This window comes from Melospiza georgiana, chromosome 14 (assembly GCF_028018845.1).
Source record: "Melospiza georgiana isolate bMelGeo1 chromosome 14, bMelGeo1.pri, whole genome shotgun sequence".
NCBI classification, from domain to species: Eukaryota; Metazoa; Chordata; class Aves; order Passeriformes; family Passerellidae; genus Melospiza; species Melospiza georgiana.
In genome coordinates, this window is record NC_080443.1 from 14,478,523 (window position 1) to 14,501,718 (window position 23,196).

At 59.4% G+C, this 23,196-nt stretch overlaps 1 protein-coding gene across 1 annotated transcript; it reads right to left on the reverse strand.

Annotated features, from left to right (window-relative positions):
- Positions 1-150: 150 nt before the first annotated feature.
- Positions 151-22,956, reverse strand: CARMIL2 (capping protein regulator and myosin 1 linker 2). The gene is given in 41 exon segments (XM_058034127.1): positions 151-917; positions 1,003-1,113; positions 1,347-1,454; positions 1,631-1,933; positions 2,235-2,303; positions 2,482-2,518; positions 2,855-2,974; positions 3,242-3,647; positions 4,048-4,151; positions 5,724-6,205; positions 6,208-6,264; positions 6,980-7,046; positions 7,538-7,654; positions 8,073-8,160; positions 8,645-8,820; positions 8,956-9,069; positions 9,973-10,101; positions 10,661-10,756; positions 10,826-10,919; positions 11,540-11,608; positions 12,293-12,465; positions 12,967-13,024; positions 13,278-13,374; positions 14,435-14,516; positions 14,657-14,726; positions 14,941-15,045; positions 15,201-15,277; positions 15,388-15,465; positions 15,833-15,942; positions 16,135-16,221; positions 16,362-16,456; positions 16,803-16,891; positions 16,971-17,046; positions 18,104-18,177; positions 18,740-18,810; positions 19,402-19,499; positions 19,897-20,018; positions 21,176-21,235; positions 21,477-21,527; positions 21,650-21,741; positions 22,917-22,956. Coding segments are annotated over 41 exon segments (4,728 nt in total). The 3' UTR covers positions 151-741.
- Positions 22,957-23,196: the final 240 nt, after the last annotated feature.

Consider the following 23,196-nt stretch of genomic DNA (forward strand, 5'->3'; position numbering starts at 1 on the left):
TGCTCCAAAGGTACCCCAGGAGCTTGTATGGTTTATTGAATAAGTTTAGGTAGGGTCCTGCACTGTTTATTACAAAAAATATCCCGCAGGGTTATGCTGTAGAAATTAAAAATTGTATATTTTTTAAATACACAGCTCTTGTATTAAAAAAAAAAAAAAAAAAAAAAAAAAAAAAGAAAAAAACCCAAAACAAGCATCTTGCTTTGTCGTAAACATCCGTGTGAGGAATGCGTTTGGTCCGGAGCAGAGGGCAGCACAGGAGAAAGCCACTGGGGTGTCGGGATCACGCTGGTGCCGTCAGGGAGCTGCGGGGATGGAGCTGCGTGCTGGAAGGCTGGGTCGTGGTCCCGCTGATGGAAGCCTGCGTCTGGCAGGGGCTGGAGAGAGCAGTACCCCTCCTGGGGCAGGAGCTGGAGTGGTGAAAGTGCCTTGGGAACGCTTCCTAAAAATAGCTGGCTGCCTAAAATCACCGGGGCCCCGCTGCAGCCCACAGCGACAGAGGGCACTGGGGACTGCAACACCACTGGGTGCATCCTGCAGGCTCTGACAGTCCCTGGGCATCCTGGGCAGTGCTGGTGGCCCGGCTGTCCCTATGGCAGAAACTGGGCGATGCCATCGTTGGCACATCCACGCCAGCCTGGTGCCCGTCTGTCCTCTCTGCACCCCAGCTGCCAAGCACCCCGGCACGGCGCGCTTGCTTGCAGGGTTTTGTTGGGAGCAGCGTGGTGACATGCAGGGGCTTCACTGTCCCAGGGCCGGCTCCTCCTGGCCCGGCACTGGGCGTCTTTGGTCTATGGCAGCTGAGTCTTGTGCATTCCCAACAGTTTGTGCCAGGGCTTGTGGCTGCTCACCCTCAGGGCCTGTGCCAGCCTGCGGCTCCTCCAGCCCGGCACGGGGCCAGTCCTGCAGCGGGGCACCTACACAGGTCACAGGTGCTGGGGTGAGCATGGGGGGACCCTTGGTACCCCAATATCTGCTTTAGCAGGGAGGGGAACATCTCACCTTCAGCATCCGGGGTTGGTCCAGGCTCACCCTCCATCTCTGAGAGGGACTCGTGCTTGGTCCTGTGCCTGAGCACAGGCGAACGCCGCAGGCGCAGGGGAACGGTGCCCACTGGGGGAAACACAACCCAGGCCCATGTTAGGGTGGGGCACGGTGGCCTGGCACCTGCTGGAACTGATCCCAATGCTGAATTCCCCTTGGGAATTTCCCATTATGGCAGTGCCATTGTCTATCGCCCCCAGCTGGGAGAGGCAGCATCAGCACACGTGGAACACCACCACCACCCACCTCTGTTGGTGTTAGGTGCAAGGAGGGCTTGGGGTCCCACTTCACACCCAACTTACTTCCCAGCTCTGCCGGGCACTCGGGCTCCCTGAGCTGCTCCTCGTGGACAGACAGTGCTCGGCGGCTGGGTCCCCGTGGCGCTGCCAGCCGTGCCATCAGCCGGGTGTCTGTGTAAGCAATGGGGAGGCGCCATTGGAGGACAGCCCACAGCACCTTACTTGCAGGCCCCATCAGCACCCAGCACCCACCCTGTGCTTGGCTTCCTGCTGCCCTCCATCCCAAAGGCTCCAAGAACAGGCCAGCAGTGGAATGAAGCACCCATGGGCACCTCGTGCATCCCTACCTTCATTATTGGGCGGTGTGGGCAGGGTGGGCAGGGTGCCAGCACCCACCTCCCCACCATGGCTGACCCTCCGCGGCAGTGCCACCGGCACGTTCCTGCCCAGCCGTGGCAGGCTGCTGCTCCAGCCCTCCCGGCCCCCGGGCTCCGGCAGCCCGCTGGGCTCTGCCAGGGTGAGGGAGCGCCGGGGCTGGTCGGAGCTGGTGGCCGGAGGCTCAGCGGGCAGCTGCCTTCCCAGGGCTTTCCAGGCTGGCCGGGGCTCGGCGCTGGGCTCCGTCCTGGCGGCTGGGCTGCGGAAGGGTGCGTCTGTGGGGCAGGCAGGATGGAGCTGTGGGTGTCCAGAAGTGACAGCCCCAGAGATGGTTCTTGGTGCTGGGAACCAGCCTGCAGTCAGCCCAGGGAAGGGCAGTGGGCTGGTGGCCATCTGCCAACACCAGGGATGGGCACCCATGGGCGTAGGGCACCCTCCCGAGGGTGGAATTGTGCCCACGTGCCTGTGCCCACCAGTCCTTGTTGGCTCAAGTCCCCATGCTTGGTGCTAGGAGAGGGGATGAAGCCCAGTGCCCCAGGGGCTGGTGTGACCCCTCAGCATGCAGTGGTGACCCACCTGTGGACACAGAGTGTGTGCGGGCCTTCAGGGATGGGGGTGAGTCCGCAGAGCTGTCGACGATGTCCCCTGCAAGCACAAGCCACCGGACAGCAGCAGTGAGCTGGGGTCTGCCCAGTGCCACCAGCACCCAACAAGGCAAAGATGTAGTGGGACCCACAGCTGAGAGCCCAAGGGGGCCTGCCCATGGCCACCCATGGGTGCCCAGCTGGGTGGGGGTCAGGGTGGGGAGGGAGCAGCCCCTCACCATCTGAGCCGGCTTTCTTGATCTCGCTGTCTTTGCTCTGCAAGGGGGAAAATACTGGTAAGGGGGGGGTATCAGGGAGGCAGTGCCCACAGAGACAATGGGGGCAGAGGGCAGAGTGCTGCTGCCAGGCTCTGATGTGGCTGCAGGGAATGGGTGCATGCCAGGAAAGGAGGGACAGACTGACAGACACCATGCAGTGCACAGGAGTTCACCCCTTGCAGAGGGTTAGGTGACAGGGCAGAGGCTATGGGCAGTGGCAGCACAGAACTGGGTGCTGCCATTCCCAGTGGGGAGATGTCCCCACTCTATGGACCACCATCTCCTACCACCCTGGAGGGGCAGGGTTCATCCCAAAAATGGAACCAGTCCCCACCTGCTGCTTCTTGCTCTCAGCAGCCGGGCCCTTGGTGACGCCGATGCGATGGAGCATGACCTGCACACGCTGTTCGAAGGAGCTGGACAACTCCCCCTCGCTCTTCTCCAGGTGCCTCTTCTGCAGGAGAGACACAACCCTGCCAGGAGCATGGACCCACCACAGCACCTGTGGCACCCACACTCCTGCCTGCGGGGCACCCACATTCCCAACCCCAGCTATGCTGCCAGGAGATGGTGACATGGACACGACCCAGGGGGATATCCCCAGCCACCACTGCAGTGTCCCCACATCCCCTGGTAACCCCACCAGCGTCCGTGGATGGGAGCAGCACCCACCAGGGGAGCTGAACAGTGGTGGTGGCTTGGTGACTGTGACAGTGCTTACCTTGTCATGCCTGACCCCCAGCGCATCCTCGTCCTCCCCGGACAGCAAGATGAGTGACTGGGATTTGCCCTCCCGAGAGTACTTGGGCCGGATCCTCCGGGCAGAGTCAGGAGTCTGGCAGTGCTCAGGCTCTGCTTGGGGCTCGGCAGAGAGCCCCCCCTCCTCTGATTTACTCAGAGGCTTCCCTGACTCGCCTGCCTTGCTGGGGGCTCGTAAAATGTCACTGAGCATCGAGCGCCTGCTCCTAGGGGCAGTGGGACCACCCTCGGGCTCCTTCTCACACCTCGAGCCCCGGCTGGATTTGGGTTTCTTGAAGGCAAAAAAATTCCCAATTTTCTTCTTGAGGGTGCGGGAACCAGAGGGAGCCAGAGGGGCTGATCCTGGGCAGGTCTCCGGAGTCGTGGGGCTAGGGAAAGATGAAGCATTGGAAAAGGTGAGCTCCAGGCTGCCAAGAGGTAAGGGATCAGTTTTTTCACCCTGCCCACCCTAAGGGGATGGATCCAGACCCTGGACACTCCACTTGAGATGGCAGTGTCCTGGCAAGGGCACCCATTCCCAGCACTGTTCCCCTGGGCGCTGCCTCATTGCCTCCCCACTGTAGAACAGACTCCGTGGCCACATCTGGCACACCATGGCTGCCATCCCACTCCTCCTCCCCCAGCCCTGCCCTTGGTGATACCCCTGTGTGTGCAGCTTTCCCCAGCATCCCTTTTGCACTGGGCCCAGCAGCGTTTTTCAGGGAGGCTGCTGGAACCTGGGGATGGGTGTGCTGGGCAGGTGAGGGGCCCTGAGCACCCCCAGCTTACGGCAGTGTTTCTGTGATGAGCCTCTTGGCAAAGAAATCCTCCAGCCCCTCGTCCACGCGGGTGATGCTCCTGTCCTCGCTGTTCTCACAGGCCACGGGCTGCACCTGTGAGGGACAGCTGCTGTCAGCCCAGCACAGGACAAAGGTGTCCCTGGGCACGAAGGTGTGTCTGTCACCCGCCCCAGGGCATGAAGGTGTGTCTGTCACCCGCCCCTGGGCATGGACAAGTGGGTGCCCCTGCAGGATAGGTGCTGGCATGCATTAAAGCCAAATCATGGTGCTGCTCATCAGCTGCATCCCAGCTCTAATCCTGCTCCCTCCCTTGAGCACTGGGAGCTCCAGGCAGTCCCAGGCTCCTTCCAACCCCTTGCCCAGCACAGTGGCTGAGGTATGGCACTCATACTGTGGGAGAAGCCTTTGGCAGGGATGCCTCCTCCATCTGAGCTCCAAGAAAGGGACCCCTCTGCTGCTGGCAGTGATGGAGCAGGTGACCTGCAAGGACCCACATCTGCATCCTTCAGATGTTCCTAGTCCAACCTTGGAGCGCCACCACAGCCTGCCTGAGAGCCACCTGCTCCATCCCCATAACAAAGTGGTCCATGCCATGGCCAAGCCTTCCTCCATGGCACCTTCCTCTCCCTGGCATGTGCCACTGCATCAGTGCCATGCTATCGATGAGAGGGAGGCGCTTCCCCATCGGTGGCATTTCAATCCATAATGACTTTTCATTACGGCTGGATTGATGCCGCTCAGGAGCCGTTCCAGCCATCTGAGATCTGCTCTCCCTGTCATATCACATCCATCAAAGCCTGTCCTTGCTCAAGTCTTGGCCCACCCCGGGTGCCAGGCACGCCTGTCCCACTGCTGGGTGGTGGTCCCCTGGCCCTGCCAGCCTCCAGAACCCACCCTGGGACACAGCTCCTGCCTCCCCTCCAGCCCTGTGCCAGCCCTGATCCCACCATGATCCAAGGGCAAGCATCCCCACAGCCCTGCAAGCCAGGGCTTTCCAGCAAGTGAAAGGATCCAGCTGCATCACGGTGGCACGGGGATGAGGTGATGCCAGCAGGATCCAGCCCTGGGGACAGCGATGGAGCTGTACTCGCCACTGACTGCACCCAAAAGTTACTTTTCCTTTGGGAAGGGGGGTGCAAAGGCAGGATCCCCATCCAGTCGCCTGTTGGATGGGGGGAGCACAGCCCACCTCATCACGGCTGGCAGAGCCCCACCAGCACCACCTGGAGCCGTGGTGGCCACCGGTGCTTCAGGGATGATGGATTTTGGATAAGGGGGAGCAAATGGAGCTCAGGAGGGAGGCAGCTGGAGCCATTGCCGAGCACATCGCCGGCCCTCTGCACCCAAACTCTGCAGGGTTTTCCATTCCTCTCCTGGCTCCCACCGCTCAGCATCTCCCAGTGGGGAGCAGGAAAGAGGATGGATGATTCCCCTCGCCCCCCCCAGCCCCCCTGCCCATCCTTTCAGGTTCCCCCCCGAGGAGGAGGAGGCTCCGGCAGCAGCTGAAATGCAGAATAATAATAAACGCACCGCGTCTTTGCGCATCTTATTTTCCTGCCTTGCAACAAATACTGACCGCAATAATTCACCCAAACGAAAAAAAAAATTGGGAAAAACACCCCGAACGCAGCCCACCTCCCCTGCCAGCCGTGCCCCCACCCTTACATTCGGCTTGCTGGGCGGCTGCCGGTGCCGGCGGTTGGGCCGGGGCCTGCCTTTGGTGCAATGCTCCAGCTTCTCGCCGGCGGTCGGCAGGTCCATAAGGAATCCGGTGGCGGTGGCAGGCTGCGTGGCGGGGAGCGAGCCGCTCGCAGGCTCAGCATCCTTTGTGGAGGCAGGGCGTGCCGGCGGCGCGGCGGGGCTGAGTGACGGCGGCGCCCGGTGAGCTCGGAGCCCGCTGGCGTCTCGACCCGCTGCCGGCTCCAGCTCCGAGACACCTACGAGAGGCGAGAGGGTCCGTGTTGACACCCGCCGTCGCCAGGCCTTCCCATCATCATCACCATCACCATCACCATCATCATCATCAGGGACGCCGTCGCCCTCGCCCACGCGCGGAGGGGCAGCGAGCGGGGCAGCGGCTCCGCCGCGGGGCGGGAGCGGGAGCGCGGCCGTGCCCGCCGGGAGCGCGCGTGGCGGCTTTGCGGCGCGGCCGGGATGGATCCCGCCACCGCCGCCGCCGGAGGTTGGCTGCGTGCAGGGGAGGATGCTCCGGCAGGGGCCGAGCCCCGCAGCCAGCCCTGAGACCTGCAGCCGGCACAAACTCTGCCGGCAGCGAGCAGCAATCACAAACATACCCGGTTTGCTCTGCCGGCAGCTCCTCACCCCCCCAGGGACCCTCTGGATGGGCGGCAGGGTGCTGCGGGGCTCAGGGATCCCCTGGGGACACAGGGGTGCTGGGTGCTGGACTCTGCATGAGCTCAGCCAAAGCAGAGTGACCCATCAGCTGCTCCTTGTCTGTGCCCCCCTGAGATTCACTCCCCTCCCAGGCTGGTGGGGACAGCACCAGCAGCAAGGGAAACCCATGGGCAACCTCTTCTCCCCAAGGTTGTTGGGTGAGTGGGTTGTGTCTATGTCCAGGGTGGCCGTGGGAGATACCACCGCACTCACAATCACAGACAAACCTCCTACCCCTGGCTGGCTCTGTGGGGAGGGAGTTCAGGGCATTTACTCCACTGCCCAAGGACACTGAGCCATCTGGGGCCCAAAACCAGCACAAGAGCAAGGTCAAGGTGAGCTTCCCTCACAGACCCCACCACAGCACTGGGAGAGGCTCTCTGAAGGGTCCTGACCCTGCTGCCCCCAGCCCATGACCATGGGGGGCTCGGACCATGAGGCTCCCCCTTTGCTGCTGCGAGCCCCCCACCCTGCCATGCCCTGTGGAGGGCACCCACAGCAGGGGCACAGCTCCACGGTGACCTTACTTCTCACAGTTGGTGTGGGCCGGATGCTCCTGAAGTGCTTGTTTCTCCTCCGCAGGGCCATCTTGTACTGCAGGGAGAGAGGGATGGTGGCAGCTCCAGCATGGACAGGGACAGGCTGGCTGTGCCAAGACACATCCCATGGCAGCCAGAGCCTGCCAGGCAAAGCCAGAGCCTGCCAGTGATGGGTGCAGTCCCTCCATCACCCCTAGGCTCCCAGGGCTGCACCCCTTCATCTTATCCCAGCTCCAAAACCACCCACGGTGCTGGGTTGGATACTTCCCCATCCAGAACTGTTCACTACACTGGATCCCAGGTCCCAAAGCAGCAGCAGCAGGACAAGGTACAAGCAGCCAGGCCGCCACAAGGACACATTCTGGTGCCAGCAGCACGGCTGGCAGGCTGACGGTCCCATTTCCCAGCACTAATTGCCTTAGCTCTGCCCTGGGGGGAGCCGGGGGTGCGTGCACCCGCAGAGGCTGTGGCTAAGCCCGGCATCATCCCGTAAGGCGGATAAAGGGCGGCTGTACCGCGGGCATCACGCGGCGGCCCGGTCCCTACCTCCTCTGCAGCCAGGTCCGGAGGGTTCCTGCCCCTCGCCAGCGCCGCGGCATCGTCCTCAGCCGACTCCGGCAGCAGCACCAGGAGGTCGAGCCCCTGCTTGGAGAGGCTCTCTGCCTAAAACCATTAGGAAGCGCTTAAATTATCCCGGGGGCTGAAGCGTGCTGGGCTGCCCTGTGTGCTCTGCGCTGCTCTGCTCCCTACCCACGGCTGGGATTTGTGAGCGGATTTAGGCCTGATTAGCCGGTGTCCAGCTCGGCGCAGCTGCCCTGCTGCAGGAGTGGCCGGTGCCTGGCGTCACCCCAGCAGCGCTGGGACTTTGCTCAGGGTGTTAATATTGCTGTGACCACACTGGGAGAGGATTACCTGGCAGGAAAACAGCCTGGGTGGGAATTGTCCTGCTTCCCAGACTGCAAATCCATGGTCATGGCATTGGTGTCCAGGTGCCTGGACAATACTGGGGTATCCAGACCCCCATCGTGCATCCCAGCCCCACATCCCCATCCCACAGGTGCTGGCAGCCCCCAGCACTCACCAGTTTGCACTGGGCGATGGTCAGGTCTCCCAGCACAGCATCCACGATGCAGTCGGCTACAGCGGCTGTGACGGAGAGCTTGATCTCACTGGGAGCAGAAAGAGGGTGCTCAGGGCCAGCACCCACCACCCCTGCAAGCCATGGGGCCATCTCCCCAGGGAGGGCTTTGCTGAGGAGATGGATGCTTGGCTGGGGCACACCCAGGGGCTCCCAGGACATGCCCATGTGCTGCAGCTTGCTGGGTCTGGGCTGCCAGAACGGGAATGGGAATAGGCACTGGCTGGGATGGAGAATGCCAAATGCATCCCATTGTTGATGGTCAGGGCCGGCCAAGGGGATGTGCCTGCAAGAACATCATCACCCCACAGGTTTCTCCAGGACCTAGGGACTCATCCAAAGTGGATCCAAGCAGGAAGAAAAGCTACATGTGGGAAAACCCAGCAGCAGGACCCAGCACACCTCTACCACAATGTGGGGAGAGGAGAAGTTGCCAGAGAGCCCCCAGAATGCTCCTCTGGCCCGGGGGTCAGTGCCAGTGACTGAGTGAGAAGGAAGAACAGCACATCACCCACTTCAGCTTGCTGAAGACATCGGTGACCATCTGGTCCAGGACAGCGCTGAGGCTGAGCTGGTCCTGGAGGCAGATCCTCTCTGACATGGCCGTGACCAGCTGATCCCTGACCCCGCTCTTCTGCACCACGGCTGGGCACAGCCCGTGGGCCGTGTCCAGCGCCGCCTGCATGATTGCCTGTAGTTTGGGCAGGAAAGGAAGGATTCAGTTTCTGTTCTATCAGGATTCACATGGCTTTCAGTAGACACCACCCCCCTTACCCTTGGGCCAAGGCTGATGAACAGCCCATCAGGGGCTGCCCATGGTGCCCACCTGGATTTCCCGGCTGCAGGTCTGTGATGCCTCCTCCGTGAGACACTCCAGCTTGTGCTGCAGCTTGCCATTCTGGTAGGGGGTGTTTCCAGCCTCATACAAGAGGGGCAGGATCTGACATGGAAAGAGAGATGGTGTGGGTCATCCTGTGTCACCTCATCTTCTCCTCCCATATTTCCATGCACAGCCTGCACCCATGGCTCTCCCATCAGCTGGGGGGACCCGGTGATCTTTTGGCTTTGCTGGGCCAGGTTTGAGCATCCTCATCCCTCAATTTCTCCCTGCTACCCACTGACTCTCCTTCCCCTCTTGCACTCCACTACACTGCTAACTGCATCAGGGAGACCCTTATCTAACCCTTTCACGCCTTCACAACATCAGTACTGTCTTAAATCCTGTCTCTGCCAGATTAAGTAACCAAGGGGGTGCCAGAGAGGTGGGGAAAAGGGGAAAGGAGGTGGTTTGAAGAGAAGCAGAAGAGGAAAAGGTGCAGTGGGGAGAGAGAACCAAGACCAGCAGAATCAAACCAGGTCTGACAGAGCCAGGAGCTGCCAAACCAACGTGACGGATTTTGTCATGGGCTGATGGAGCATTCTCATTGCTGGGGTGAGATAAAGGTGCCCCAGGGAGGGACCCCTCAGGGATTCAGGGAGGTTTCTCAGTAGTGTGGGCATCTGTGGGCTGCAGGGTGTTCTCAAAGCTGGAGCTCCCATCTCTCCCAAGGAGGGATGTGTGAGCATGGGATGCCAGAGGAAGGGGGGCTGTAGCCCTGTGGGGGGTGTGCACAAAGCTGTGTGGCTCTGGGGCAAGGGGACTAAGAACATTTTGATCTTTGTTCTAGAAGGGAATTCAGAAATTCTCAGCTGTTCTTTAGCGCTTGCAAGTACTTGGTGGTGTGTGTCTGTTGCATCGACATTCTGGAATTCCCTGACTGCTGGTTAATGATGTCATTAATTAATCAATGCCCTGCTTCGATCCCAAATGGAGCTGTGGGGGTTTCCCACACTGTGCACTCACACTGACACAGAGGTTGGCATTCCTGATGGCCTCCTCAGCACAGAGGATGTCCGTCTCCACCTCCTTGCCCATGTAGGTGCTCAGGATGTCAACGTGCTTCTGCACACTCAGGCAGATCTCATTCACCATCTGGAGCACAGAGAGGCTGTGTCATGTGCCAGCACTGGGGCAGCACTGCCAGTTCCCCTCCTTGCTGTGACTTTGCCAGAGAGGAGTGTGCTCAGAGGGGGCACAGGCAGGTTACAGCCTCCGAGAGCATCCCTGCCTAATAACCAGGGATGCACACAGCAGGGATGTGCTGGCAAGAGTGCCCAGGAGGCAGGAACACACTGAACAGGTTGGTGTAGCTGCAAGTTATCTCAGCAGTGCATATGCATGAAAAGCTTGGATGCAACCAGCAGGATTCCAGGAGATCTGCTTTCCATCCGCCCCCACCCTCACCACAGAACCACGGCATGGTTTGGGTTGGAAGAGATCTTAAAGGTCCTCCTATTCCAGCTCCACTGCCATGGTCAGGGACACCTTCCTCCAGACCAGGTTGCAACCTGCTCCATCCCTGAATCTGTTCTGCCTTCCACTCAGGCAAGGTTAACAGGGTGTTTTGCTGCTTGCAAGAGCTCCCATGAGCAAGCCAGGGTGGTTTGGGGCAGGGGAGGAGCAGCCCCTTGGACTCGTTTGTCCCTCAGACCTGCTCAGAAGAGGTGGTGAGGATGCCCTGCTGCAGCCGGAAGGTCTGAGCCGGCAGCGTTTGCCGCAGCTGGTTCCTCGTCAGGCAGGACTGGAGCTGCAAAGGCAGAGGCCGTGAGCAGTGATGGTGGCACCTGGCCCTGGGCTCCACAGCCCATTTCCCCACCTTGTGCACGGCCTCCTCCGTCCTCTCGGGGTGGCTGCGGTACGCCTGCGCCACGTCGCTCATCGGCAGCGGCATCGACTTGAGCGTGAAATTCCTGCGGGGCACAGGGGGTCAGCAGTGCTGCACCCAGGGCTCAGCCCCCTGCTCGTGTCCCCATGGACGTGACACAGGCTCAGAGCCCACCCAACAGCAGCCTGGACGTTGTGCTGAGGTCCAGCTCTGGAGATTAGATGGCCAAACTCTGGCCCTCGGCAGACCCCGATGGGGTGGCAGTGACCACGTGCCCAGGCTCTCCATGCACCCCTCTTTCTTCAGACCTGTGGAGATCTGCACAGCCAAACACCAGACAGGTGGTGGGTGTCCTCAGCAGGGGAACAAGCTCTACCCATCTGTCACGGGCAGGGAGGAGAGGAGCATCACATCACATCAGCACCACCAGCAGATCACCCCGTGCTCACGTGGAGATCCTGGGGTGACATGAGGCTGTGCTGGGTGGGATGCAGAGCCCAGGGGAGCCCTGAGGTTGGTAATGGGGCTGTCATCACCAAATGGGTGCCAGGTTGCTTTTCTGGCTGCAAGGCCCAGAGCTGTGGACCAGCCCCCTTGGGACATGTATGAAACTGTGTGACACCCTGGGGACAGGGACATGCTGGTGACAGAGGCTCTTTTGCATGGCAGTAACAAGCCAGGAGGACCAAGAGGCTCCTTCCTTACCTCTCCAAAGCTTGAGCCACCTCGAGGAGCCCATGGGCTGTTGTGTTGTTCCTGTCCCAAACCACAGTCCTGCAAAAAGAAGGACCTGGATGAGCCCTGCCCACACCCACACCATCCTGAGGCAGGTGCTAGCAAGAGTCAGCTCAAGGCTGACCCCAGGCATCAGAGAGCCTTAAAGTGGGGTTAAAAATTACAATTTTCAGTATCCAAAACATAAACTTGGACTTTGCAAGGAGCTATAGTTAGGTGGGTGCCTGGAGGGAGTGAAGGGTTGGGAAGACACATTCAGGGACCATCCTGTGGGCAGGGACAGACATGTCCAGAAGAACAGCCCTGGCTGAACACCATTCCCTGTCCCCTGCAGATACCCCTGCTTTGGCTTTGTGTACACAATGTGGTCAAAAATGGTGTTTTAGGAAGTGATGGCAGAGGATGAGGTGAGGGCAGTGATCACAAAGGTCTGTTTGCAGCATGCTGGGCTGGGCAGGAGCCTGGAAAAGAGGTGGCAAGCACCAGGGCAGGGATGGAGCTGCTCTCTTGCCCTTCACATGTCCCCTGCCAGCACTGCCAGATGACTGCCATGGGTGCAAAATGCAGTCACAGCACCCAGCCTTGTACCAGGAGTGGTCCAGGACCACATCCATGGCCACCAGGAGCTGTGACAAAACTCCTCTGATGGCATCAGCATCACAACCATCACATCAGGGCCACCCACGCAGGGTCACCCACGGGGTGTCACAGAGCTGCTGCTACCTGAGCTTGGTGTTGATCTGCAGGGCCTTGGCGAGCATCTTGGCCCCCGTGTCCCCCATGGCGTTGCCACTGATGTCCAGGGACACGAGGCTGGTGTTGCTGCCCAGGGCACTCAGCAGCACGTTGGTTCCCAGCTTGAGGCGTGATTCAGCCACAGACAGAGACTGCAGAGGCTGGAAAAGGGACAAGGAGGGGGACCAGGACATGTCAAGGTGCATGTCACCCTTCAGACAGAGCTCCACCCCTGTGCAGCAGCCTCTGGGCTGGTGCTGGTTTGGAGTGATACTGAACCCTGAGGAACAGAGGGGCAGGGACTCCTTAGACAGGCTGGGTTTAGCTCAGATGCCAGCAGGCAGTGAGGAGAAAAGAGAAGTTTTTGGGAAAGCTGTGCTGAATGCAGGTTACAATAAATCTCCATGACGTTAGCCAGATACAGGCTTCCATTTTCCCACATTTCCCACTTCTCTGTCTGAGCTTCTGCTTCAGACTGAGGAAAAATAAAAGCAGAAGGACTTGAATGACAGTGGGAGAGAGGGAGGACTGCTCCAGCCTGTGCAGGAGGGACCTGGATGGCAGATCCATGTTCTCCTTCATGGAGACTGCACAGTGATGCCTGAGGGTGACCAGGAGCAGGGATGGGATGGTTCTGGTGGCCGAGGGCAAGCTGGACTTACACAATCCTCCTCCTGGGTGAGCTGGACAATGCGGTGCAGGACATCCAACAGACCTTCCCTGCAGGAGAGGTGTGTGAGGGGGTTACTGTGCATGCCCTGGGGCCACAGAGGCAGCTGGCAGAGCTCTGTCCTCCCTCCATTCCTGCCTGGGCTGTGACCCATCCCTGGCACTAGGTGCTGGCAGTGTGTGACCCTCCTGCATGGGCAGGCAATTCCTACCAGCCCATGGGCTTTTGATGGGGAGGGAGAGTCAAGGTGGATGCACCATTCCAGGGTGGCTCCAAGGCTGGGTGCTGCTGCTTGGCACTCACTTGGATTTGATGTTGAAGTTTTTCCCCAGGGAGACGTGCCTGATGGATTTGCTCCTGCCAATGGAGAGCACCAGGGTCACCATGTCGGGGTCAAAGCCTGCAGGACAGGGAGACACCCCAGGATGATCCAACAAACCCATGGAGGTGGCACCAAGGTGGTCCCTCTCAGGGGACCTGCAGAGCCACCAAACTGCCATAGTGGGATGCTGGAGATGCCCAGGGAGGCTCGTGAGCATCTTCCTCCCTTCCTGGCTTCCCCAAGGAGACCGAAGACCTGTGCAGAGCTGGGCTCCCTGAGAAACGACCTCCAGGGAGGAGCAGCCACTGTGGGCACTCCGGATCTGGGGGTGCCACGGCTGTGCTGAGCCACGGGGGCACTGAGGGAGCTGGAGATGGCCCTTGCTCTCTGCCGTCCCTCAGGGTCCCTCATCACCCACCCACCACCCTGGACACCATGGGGGCAGTTCAGCTTCCAGGCAGCTGCCTGCACTCCCATCCTCCTGGCTGCACCATCCCCAGGGAAATCCAGCGGGGATATGGGCAGGGATCTGCTCACCCAGCAGCTCAACCAGTCGAGAGCACAAGGCACCAACACCCACCTATGGACTGTCCCTCCTGCACAGAGGTGCTCTACTGGGAAAGCCAAAAATAGAAGTATATTTTGGCAAAGATTGACTGAAAATTTTGGGTGAGAGCACAAGCTTCTGGAGCATTGGTGTCCTGAAGGACTCCAAACCACATCAGCTTTCCCAGAGCCATTTGGCTACTGAGGAATTGCATGGTCTGCTGTGAGACCTTAGCAAGGCTGTTTGAAAGTTTAGGGGAAATTAACAGCTGGCAGAGGTGATGTTTGTGATGATTAGGATCACTTGCCCATGGCTTTGGAGGCCACAGAAGGACAAGGCTGGAAGCAGAAAAGTGGGAAGAGTTTCTGCCCAGGGAAACCCTTTCAGTGCTTCAAACCCTGAACCAGCCACATGAGACCACCTCAGATTCAGTGAACTGAAGAGGACTGTATCAAGAAAGATGGAAAATAAGAAATTTTGGCAAGTCTTGAGGTAGGAGGGCATAAAGAAATCACCTCACTCGCTGTGCTGGGACATGACAGTCCAGGAGATGCAGGAGATCTTTTCCCAGGCTGGGAAAAATCAACCTACCATTGTCAGACAGGTCCAGGTGACTGATGGAGCTGGCGTCAGGGATGAGGTCCTGGATGACTTGGGCCCCTGCTGATCTCAGCTTGGAAGAAACAGCAAGACATCAGTGCAAGGGAGGCAGTGAGCCCTGCAAACCAGATCCTCCTGTTGGGGAGGTCAGACAGGGCACAGACCCTCCTACACTGGCCAGAGGGGTGCTGCCCATGGCTGCTGGGCCCTCACCTCACAGCTGCTGAGATCCAGCTGCAGGTCACTGATGTGGCTGTTGTCTGCCAGCCCTTGCAGCAATGCCCTGGAAAAGTGACCAAAGCCCCATCAGTGCAAGAACTGGGGGCAGCAGCACCTGCCATGGGCACCCCAGCAGGGCAGGCAGTGGGACTGGGATGCTGGAGAAGTGCATCCTTCCCACAGCTCTGCCTCTCACAGTCCCTTCCCTCCATCCTCCCACCAGCCCTGACCAAGGTCTCCCCAGGCCGTGCTCACCCCGAATCCATTCCCCATCGCACCTTACAGCATCAGCTGGCAGCTTGGTACCTGCCAGGGAGACGTGTCTGAGGGAGCAGGCCTGGCTGAAAAACTCCTTCATGTCGGGGGAGATGGTTTTCACCCTCCTGGAAGGGATGGGCACATCATGGCAACAACTGCAACTCAGCACCAGCCACCCCTCCGAGTACCACACCCCTGGGTGCCCCAAACATGGGTACCACACCCCACTGGGTATCCCACCCCTGGATACCACACCCTCCTGATGCCATCCCCAGCTTACTTGTGGGAGAACACATTTTTGGAGAGATCCAGGTGGACGAGGCTGCTGTGGGATCCGTGGAGCAGGGCCCCAAAGAGCTGCCAGGGTGGGATGGGAGCCGTGTGAAGGAGGAGCCAGGGGCACTGCAGCCCCTCACACAGCCCAGGGATGGAGGGGCTGAGGGCAGGAGCCCCTGCATGGTACTCACAGCATCCAAAGGGCAGTCTGTGCCAGCCAGGCTGAGGTGGGACAGCGAGTGGCAGTGCTGGAGGAGGCTCTGCAGGTTCTGAGAGCACAGGGGGCTCAGCAGCTTTGCCCCTGAGTCCCACCCCACACCCTCAGCCCTGGAATCCCAGTTCCAGCCTGACCCTCCCTCCTGCTGAGCACAGGGGTGAATCCTGCACACGGGAGCCCACTCTCTCATGGACACTGCCATGTACCACACAGCCCCCTGCTGCAGATGGCATCTGCCACACTGCCACAAGGAGATGCAGGGCGATGTCCCCAGGGTGTCCCCAGCTGCTCCCAGCCATGACCTCCCCATCCCTGGGGTGCACAGGGCAGGGCACAGAGCAGAGCAGACCAAAGCCACCCAACCCAGACTGGGGGCAGTCAGAGTGTGCCACCCCACCCCTGACAGCATGGGTACTCACGCTGATGTCATCCCCAGCCAGCGTGCCGGGGTTCCCAGAGAGGTCCAGGTGCCGGAGGGAGAACCCAGTGGCTTTGTTATCTGTGAGGGCCTTGCACAACGTGCTCATCCCTGCTCAGAGAGAGGGAGAGGCATGGCTACAGGCTCCCTGCACTGAGAGGGGAGAGCCAGGGAGCAGAGCAAGGGAACTTCCCCCAGCTGGGGCAGCAGGACATTGCACCCATGAAGGTTCCCTTTCCAGGGTGTGCCTGCAGCCCCTCCATCTCTCCTTCTGTGGAGGGGGCAAGGGCACCTGGGCTCTACCTTTGGCTGTGAGCATTGTCCTGGCCAAGCTGAGGCTCTGCAGACCCTTGGGACTCCTCTCCACGTGCCGGCTGAAGGCAGAGACCCCTGATGGGAGCAGGGAGCTCTGAATGGCTGCACCATGAGCTGAGCTGCAGCCTCCAGGGCAGGAGGCAGCTGCTGGTGGGAGCTGGAGCTGGACATCAGTTTTTGTGGGTGTAAACTCATCCCAGCCCAAATTTGAGTACCTCTGTCTTCCAGCTGGTTGCCAGAGAGGTTGATGGTGTGCAGGACAGAGTTGGGGTGGCTGCTGAGGGCCTGGGCCATCCTCTGTACAAAGTCACTGTGGGGAGAAGGGTCACCCATCTGAACAATGCCTGGATAACTCCAGGAGAGACACCCACCAGTCCTGTAGTCTTACAGGGACATGCCAGCAGCTCCTGCCTGTGGGGCAGACCTGGCTCATCTGAGCAGCCAGAAGGAAGCAGAGCACCTCCAGGGATGGGTGGTATTCACTGCCAGGCTATGGCAGTCTCTGCTCCCAGTGGGCTTCCCAGTGTGGAGGGGATGGAGCCACCAGCCCCTGGCACAAGGGTCCATGGATGGACCTCCCTGCTCCATGGACTAAGGGAAGAACCACCAGGCTGCCAAGATCCTGCTCATCATTGCCTTGCAACACCTTCACCTACCCCTTCAAGCCACTGTTCTCCAGCACCAGCTCCTCCAGGGTCACTGACTTGCTGAGCATGTAGAGCAGCTGCTCTGAGATCTCCTGATTCTGGCAGGGAAGAAGAAAGCCTTTCTGGGAGCCTGGCCACCCCTGGTGCACCCAGAGCCACAGCAGCAGCAGCACTCACCAGCCTGAAATCCTTGCAGGAGAGCTTGGTGAACCACAGGTTGAAGGACAAGGCAGCAACACTCAGCGCCACATCCCTGCAGGGTGACAGGGAGGAGGGGGTCAAGGGCCAGGCTGAGCCAAGGCTAATCCCAAAAGGGTGACAAAAAACACGCAACTGGGGCTTGTCCCAAGACATCCAGCCCAGGGTGCCCCAAGACACCCAGGATGCCAGAACACACCCATCCCATCCAAACCCAAGGTGCTCCAGCTGACCCAGCCCCGGGATGCTCCAAGACACCCAACTTCAGTGTGACCAACACAATGTTCAACAGAACAAGATTGGGGACTGTGGGTTTAAAGATCATCTTCCCCAGATTATTCCCTTAGGGAAAATCAAATTAATCAAAGTATTTGCATGCTTCTATCTAAACCTCGGGGTTTTAAATTCTTTTTAACTCTGAGCGCTCATGTGAGCAACACCACAGGTTTTGGTTGAATGGAAACAAGTTTCTTTTTTACTTCCTCATCCAAAGAAATCTCTATAACGGTCTCCTTTTCCACCAGCTGAACACAGATCCTCTGTTCCCCAAAACACTCAGCCCAGAACTTTGACTTGCTGTGGCCCAGCCTGGCAGCTGCCCCCCCTGAGACTGAGCCCTTGCTCTGCCTGTTTTGGGGTGGCTGAGCCCCACAGGGAGAGCTCCAGGCACAGCTGGAGCTCACAGCCCCTCTATCAGGTTATGATCAGGTGATAACAGGGTTATAACAGATATCTGGGGGGGCTGGTGGGGAGCAGGGCAAGTTTCAGGGTGGCAAGCTGCACCAGCTGCTTTGCATAGGGAAACACCTGACAGCTACGAGCTGCAAGAAGCCACTGTGGCATTGGGTTTTCAGCCCTATAAACAGCTCCCAGGCTGATCTAAGAGTTAAAAATGAACAGAGAGGCTGCCTGGTCTCTCAGCTGCTGCCCCATGGGACGGGGCTCAGGGTGTTTGGTGAGGGGGAGAGTCAGGCTGCAGATGTGGCATCCCTGGAGCGTGTAACCCATAAAAGCCTCTAACATGGGCAGGAGAGCATGCTGGGCCCCCCAGCAGGGACAGGGAGAGTGAGGATGGTGCTGGGAGCCTGCAGGCAGCAGGGCTGGGGGCTCACCGGCTCTCCAGGTGGCTGAAGTCCAGCAGGTTGAACTCCCGGCAGTCCTGGCTGTGGTAAATGTTGTCCACGTCCTTCCCAGAAGGATGCACACTGGGTCAGGCTCAGCACTGGCTCCTGGGGAGGGCTCAGGTCCCTGGTGCTGCTGCTGGAGGGAGCTGAGCCCTTGGGGAGCCCCTTGCCTAACCCCAAAGCCTAAAACATTCCCTGATGGCTGGCAGGGGACATGTCCCAGCTTGGTGGGACAGATGGGACAATTTCTGCAGGGAATGGTCAGAAGGCAGCACAGCCCAGGCTGGTGGGTGAGAGGGTGTGGGGAAGGGTGAGCTGGGATCAGTGTCCAGGGGAAAGGGGGACAGAGAGTCCTGCTATGGCTGGGTCCCAGCAGGATTCTCATCTCTGGGACACCCAGCAAGGTCCTAAACTTCCAGGGCATCTCCTTGGGTCACAGTCTGGGAAAGAACCTGTTCCAAGGCAGCTGCTCCCACCTGCACTTTGATTCCAGCCCAGCCAGGAGCAGGGGGCACTCAGAGCTGCAGCTCCCAGCCCCAGCAGCTCCATGAGGCAGCCACAAGCATCCTGTCCCCAGGGGACACCCTGCTGCCACTGCTGCATCCTCGGGAGGGACCGGCTTACCCACTGGATCTCCTCGCGGAAGGCAAAGCCGTTGTAGTCACACAGAGCAGCGTAGGTCTCTGAAAACCCCCCTGCAAGGAGAAGGCAGTCTGGGGGCAGAGCTTCCCAAGGGAACATGGGGGAGAACTTTGTGGGGAGTGGGAAACAGGAGAGGGATGGCAGGGACTCAGAAGTGATGCTGAGGGCTCCCCCTTCCCTGCCCAAAGGGGAGAGGGATCCACTGTCAGCCCCAGTGGGGGCTGTGGCTTGCTTTGCTTGCTCCACGTGGATGCCAGGCAAGGCACATTGCCCTGGGGATAATGCAGGGATCCTGCTCCAGAGCAGGCCACAGGAAAAGCTCCTGGCTCTGCACTGGTGCCATGTGAGGTGGGTAGAAGCATGCACAGCTACAGGTCCTTGCAGCTAGATGCTGAGCAGTATTGCCTGCTGTCCTGCTTCCTCCCGGGGAGCTGCATCCCCTCAAACCTGCTCCTGCCCCATGGGATGGGATGGGGTGGGCAGCAGACCCCAGCAGCAGGGCTCCATCTGACCAAAGCCATCACAGGTGCCCTGCCAGAGGTGAGGGCTGTCAGCAGAGCTGCTGTTGGTGGGTGCAGGGCTGGAATGGTCCTCAGAGTGCTCCAACCCTCCTGGTCCTGGTCCTGCCTGAGGGAGGTACTTACCACATGGCCCAGGGTTGCTCTGCAGCACTTCCTCCAGTGAGTCTGTGATCTGCTGGATCCTCTCATACAGGCTGGGGGGGCAGTTCTTGAGCAGTGTCCTGCAGAGGGAGCAGAGGGGTGTCAGGGTGGGCCAGGAGAAGAGCATCCCCACCACTCTGTGCTTAGCTACAACCCTGTGTGTAGGGTGGCCAGAAATACTGAATCAGAGAACAGGGTCTCGCCTCCATCCATGTGTGTTTCTCCTGCTAAAAGCACTGTTGCAGACCCATCCTATATTTGGGATTTTCTAGCTGCAGGTGTCCTGGTTCATGGCAGGTGGGTTGGAACTAGATGATCTTAAAGGTCTCTTCCAACCTAGAATTTCTGTGATTCTGTGATCTTAATGGTTCCTTCCAAACCCAAACCATTCCAGGATTCTGCAGTCTGGGGCTTTTCTGGGCAAAGGGGTTGCTCTGGTTCCTACACAAACACCCCTCAGGAGCAGAAGACCCTTACCCAAGGGATGAGTCTGGAAAGACCTTCTTAAGTGACACGGTGACATGGATAACAACTTGCTCCAAATCATCCAAGGACATGAACCGGAAGGCAAAAGACGCTGCATCTGTTTCTATGACAACCTGCAGGGTCCAAAGGATGAGAGATTCCTGAGCGAGCTGGCAGCACACAGCGTCCCCAAGCCCCCAGACACAACGGTGACAGCCATCAGCTCCTCACTGCCAACCCAGCCACAAGCACAGAGAATGCTGTGAGCACCAGGAATTCAGGATAAAATACATTAGTGCACCAGAATAAGGTATAAACCTCCTGAAAATTCAGCTTCAGCTGATGCAGAGGCAGCCCGATGCAGTGAGGTCTCTGCCTGCAGCAGCCGCAGCTGGAGCATGGAGGTTTCCTCCCTGAATTTATTTAATTGAGGTTTAGGGCTTTTTCAGCTTATGGTTCCTACCAGGAAAAAAAAAAAAATCCCATGGCAACATGCTCCCTGATTTAATTACACGCTGATTGAGGCGTGGGAGCAGGATGACAATTATCTGCTGGCATCGTGCAGGACGGAGCTTCCGCCAGTGCCCGGGGCTGTGGAGGCAGGAGAGCGTGGGACCGCCTGCACTTCAACAATCCCTGGGCTTTCCATGGCCCAGTCAGACATCTCAGCCCCCTCCACCCTGAGGAATCAACCCCTGCACCCCTCTGTCTGTGCCCAGCTCCTGCAGCTCTCGCCTGCTGAGCAGCAGAAATCCTGTGTGGAGGCTGAGGCCATGGCTGCTGATGATGCCTCACCAAGAAAAAGCCAGAGAGGATGTTAGAAAGGAGCAGACAAGAGGTTAACCAGGACCACAGCCCTGTTTTGGCCAATACATCCTAGCCTTGATATCCTCTCTTCCATGACTTCTACTGCCACATCTGCCCTGTGTGCCCGCCCCTCTCTAAGAGGATTAACGGGGTTTAAAACACCCTCCTGCTAAATTTGTCTTCACCTTGGTAAGCCTGCAGCCATTTGTCACCTTGTCCCTGCTGAGCAGGAGGTGCCATGGCCAGGCACTGCCCGTGGATGGCAGAGGGGAAGGAGTGCAGGCACCCACCCTGCAACCCTGGGTGCCCCCCTGCACCTCAGCTCCAGGGCAACACCCTGATGAGACCAACACTGGTGACCCTCAATGGGGGACCAGAACACGCCCAGATCATGTGGGGGGCTCTGGATCAGGGTTTGCCACGGGGAGTGGGCAGAGAGGGGGGTAATGCCCAGGCTAGGTTTGTCCCAGTTTGTCCCACTCACCACACTGGGCTCTTGGACTGCCATCTCCCTCACCTCCAGGAAGCTGAAGCTGCTGTGAACCTGTGGGTGAGAGAAACAGGATCAACGCCAGTGCTGCTGGAGAAAGGAAACCCAAGGGTTCCCCCCAACTCCCAATTTTCCCATGCCTCAAGCAGTGCTTGGCCTTGGCCCCAGCCTTCACCAGCTCCCAAACAAGCCCCCCTCCCCTTCCCCCTATATCTCTCCTCATCCTGCTCTTGACCCAGTGGCCCGGGTGGCTCAGGGGTCACTCCCTCCAGTGCCCCAGGCCCCCCACACTTACCCTCACTGGCAGCATCACAGGCAGCACGTAGGCTCGCCAGGGTGTCAGGACCTAGGCAAGGTGTGACAAGGGACCATGGTGACATGGAAGCCACCCCTGTCCCTCAATGCAACCATAAAACACCTTCCTGGGGAAACCAGGAAAGCAGGAACCAGGCCAGACTCTGCACATACCAAGATAAAGTCGTCATACTTGGATTTCACCTGCAGCTGGATGCTCAGCACCAGGAGCACCTTCTTTGTCCCCAGGAAGGTAGTGATGCCCTCTGAAAAGACCAATGTCCATGTGAAATTAGGTGGCTGAAGTCACCTTGCTCCTCTCCCATGTTGCTTTTGAGGATACTGTTCCCACCTGAATCATCTCCTCTCCCTCCACACCTCACAGTCACACCCTGGCTGCCCTCAGACAAGCCTCACACACCACCTGTGGGTCTCTTCTGCTGCTTGGGTGATGCACCCACCTCCCCATCTGCCTCAGCCTCAACCAAGCACAGGGTTTGGGGCTGTTGGTTTACACTGCCTGCGCTGCCTCACCCACTGGGAGCAGACACTGAGCGATAAGAGGGTCCTGATTCCTCTTCCCTCCTTTCCAGATTTACCACCAGGGAGCAGCTGGTCACCCAAGTCCTTCCTCTCCACAGTGCAGCCAGGGTGGTCACATGTGCCAGCCTCCCCAAGGTCACAGCTGGTCACTGCCACCATCAGTGGGCCAGTGTGAGCATGGCTCCTGCCCTGAGAACCCCCTCTGTGCCCTCCTGATTCCTGCCTCTCATGGGAGGAACAGGACCAAAGGCACCGCTGTCCATCGCCGTGCAGAGCACACCAGGCTGTCACAGTGACACCAGTCCCCATGGGTCCATGGTTTGAGCCACTCCTCCCCAGGGACTCACCCTAGAGCCAGGCCTGAGGCTGTGGGGACACGGTGACCCAGCTCCTCCCCACCAGAGCCAGCCTCAGTGGGGCTGATGAGGCTGAAGGAGCCCGAGACCTCTGTGGCCTTTTGCTGTTCCAATCAGCCAAGGGAAGGCTGTGAGCAGTGGTGTTCACACCCCCCATGCTGAGCTGCAGGCTGTGCCTTCCTGGGGAGCTCCTGGGGACCCCCAGCTGGCCAGAGGAGCATGAGCCCAAGCCCATGGGGCTGAGCAGCACCAAGCTGCACCCACAAATCCGGCAGCTTGAGCTGTGCAGAATCCCATCCTTGAGCAGCCAGGCTCTCTGGGAATGCTCTTGGTCCAGGGTCCATCCTCAGGCAAATGAGTTTTGCAGACCAGAGGAACCCCCAGACACTGCACGGGCCCCCCTCAACCTCAGCTGTTGCCGCTGAGGGACCCAAAAGTGACTCTGCCAAGCCCATCGAGGCAAACGGGGGCCAGGCAGGCCCGGCAGGGGCAGCCCCATGTGGCAGCGGTGCCCGGCAGCGGCGGCGGCGGGTGATGCTTACCTTGCAGCTCGGCGGGGATCCCTCCGGGGGACGCAGCCATGCCTGGCACCTGGGGACACCTGCCCGGGCTGCGGGGTCAGGGCAGCATCCTCGGCGCCGCGGGAAAGGCGCCCTGCCGGGAGGAAGCGCTGAGGTTACCGACCGGCAGCGCCGCCGCCTCGGTGCCTCCTCCCCCTCCCGGTGCCTCTTCCTGCCCCGTCAGGCGAGATTTACCGCCTGAGCAGGAGAAGCGAAATGAAAGCGACGGTGCCCACGGCCCACCGGCCCCGCCGGGAGGAGA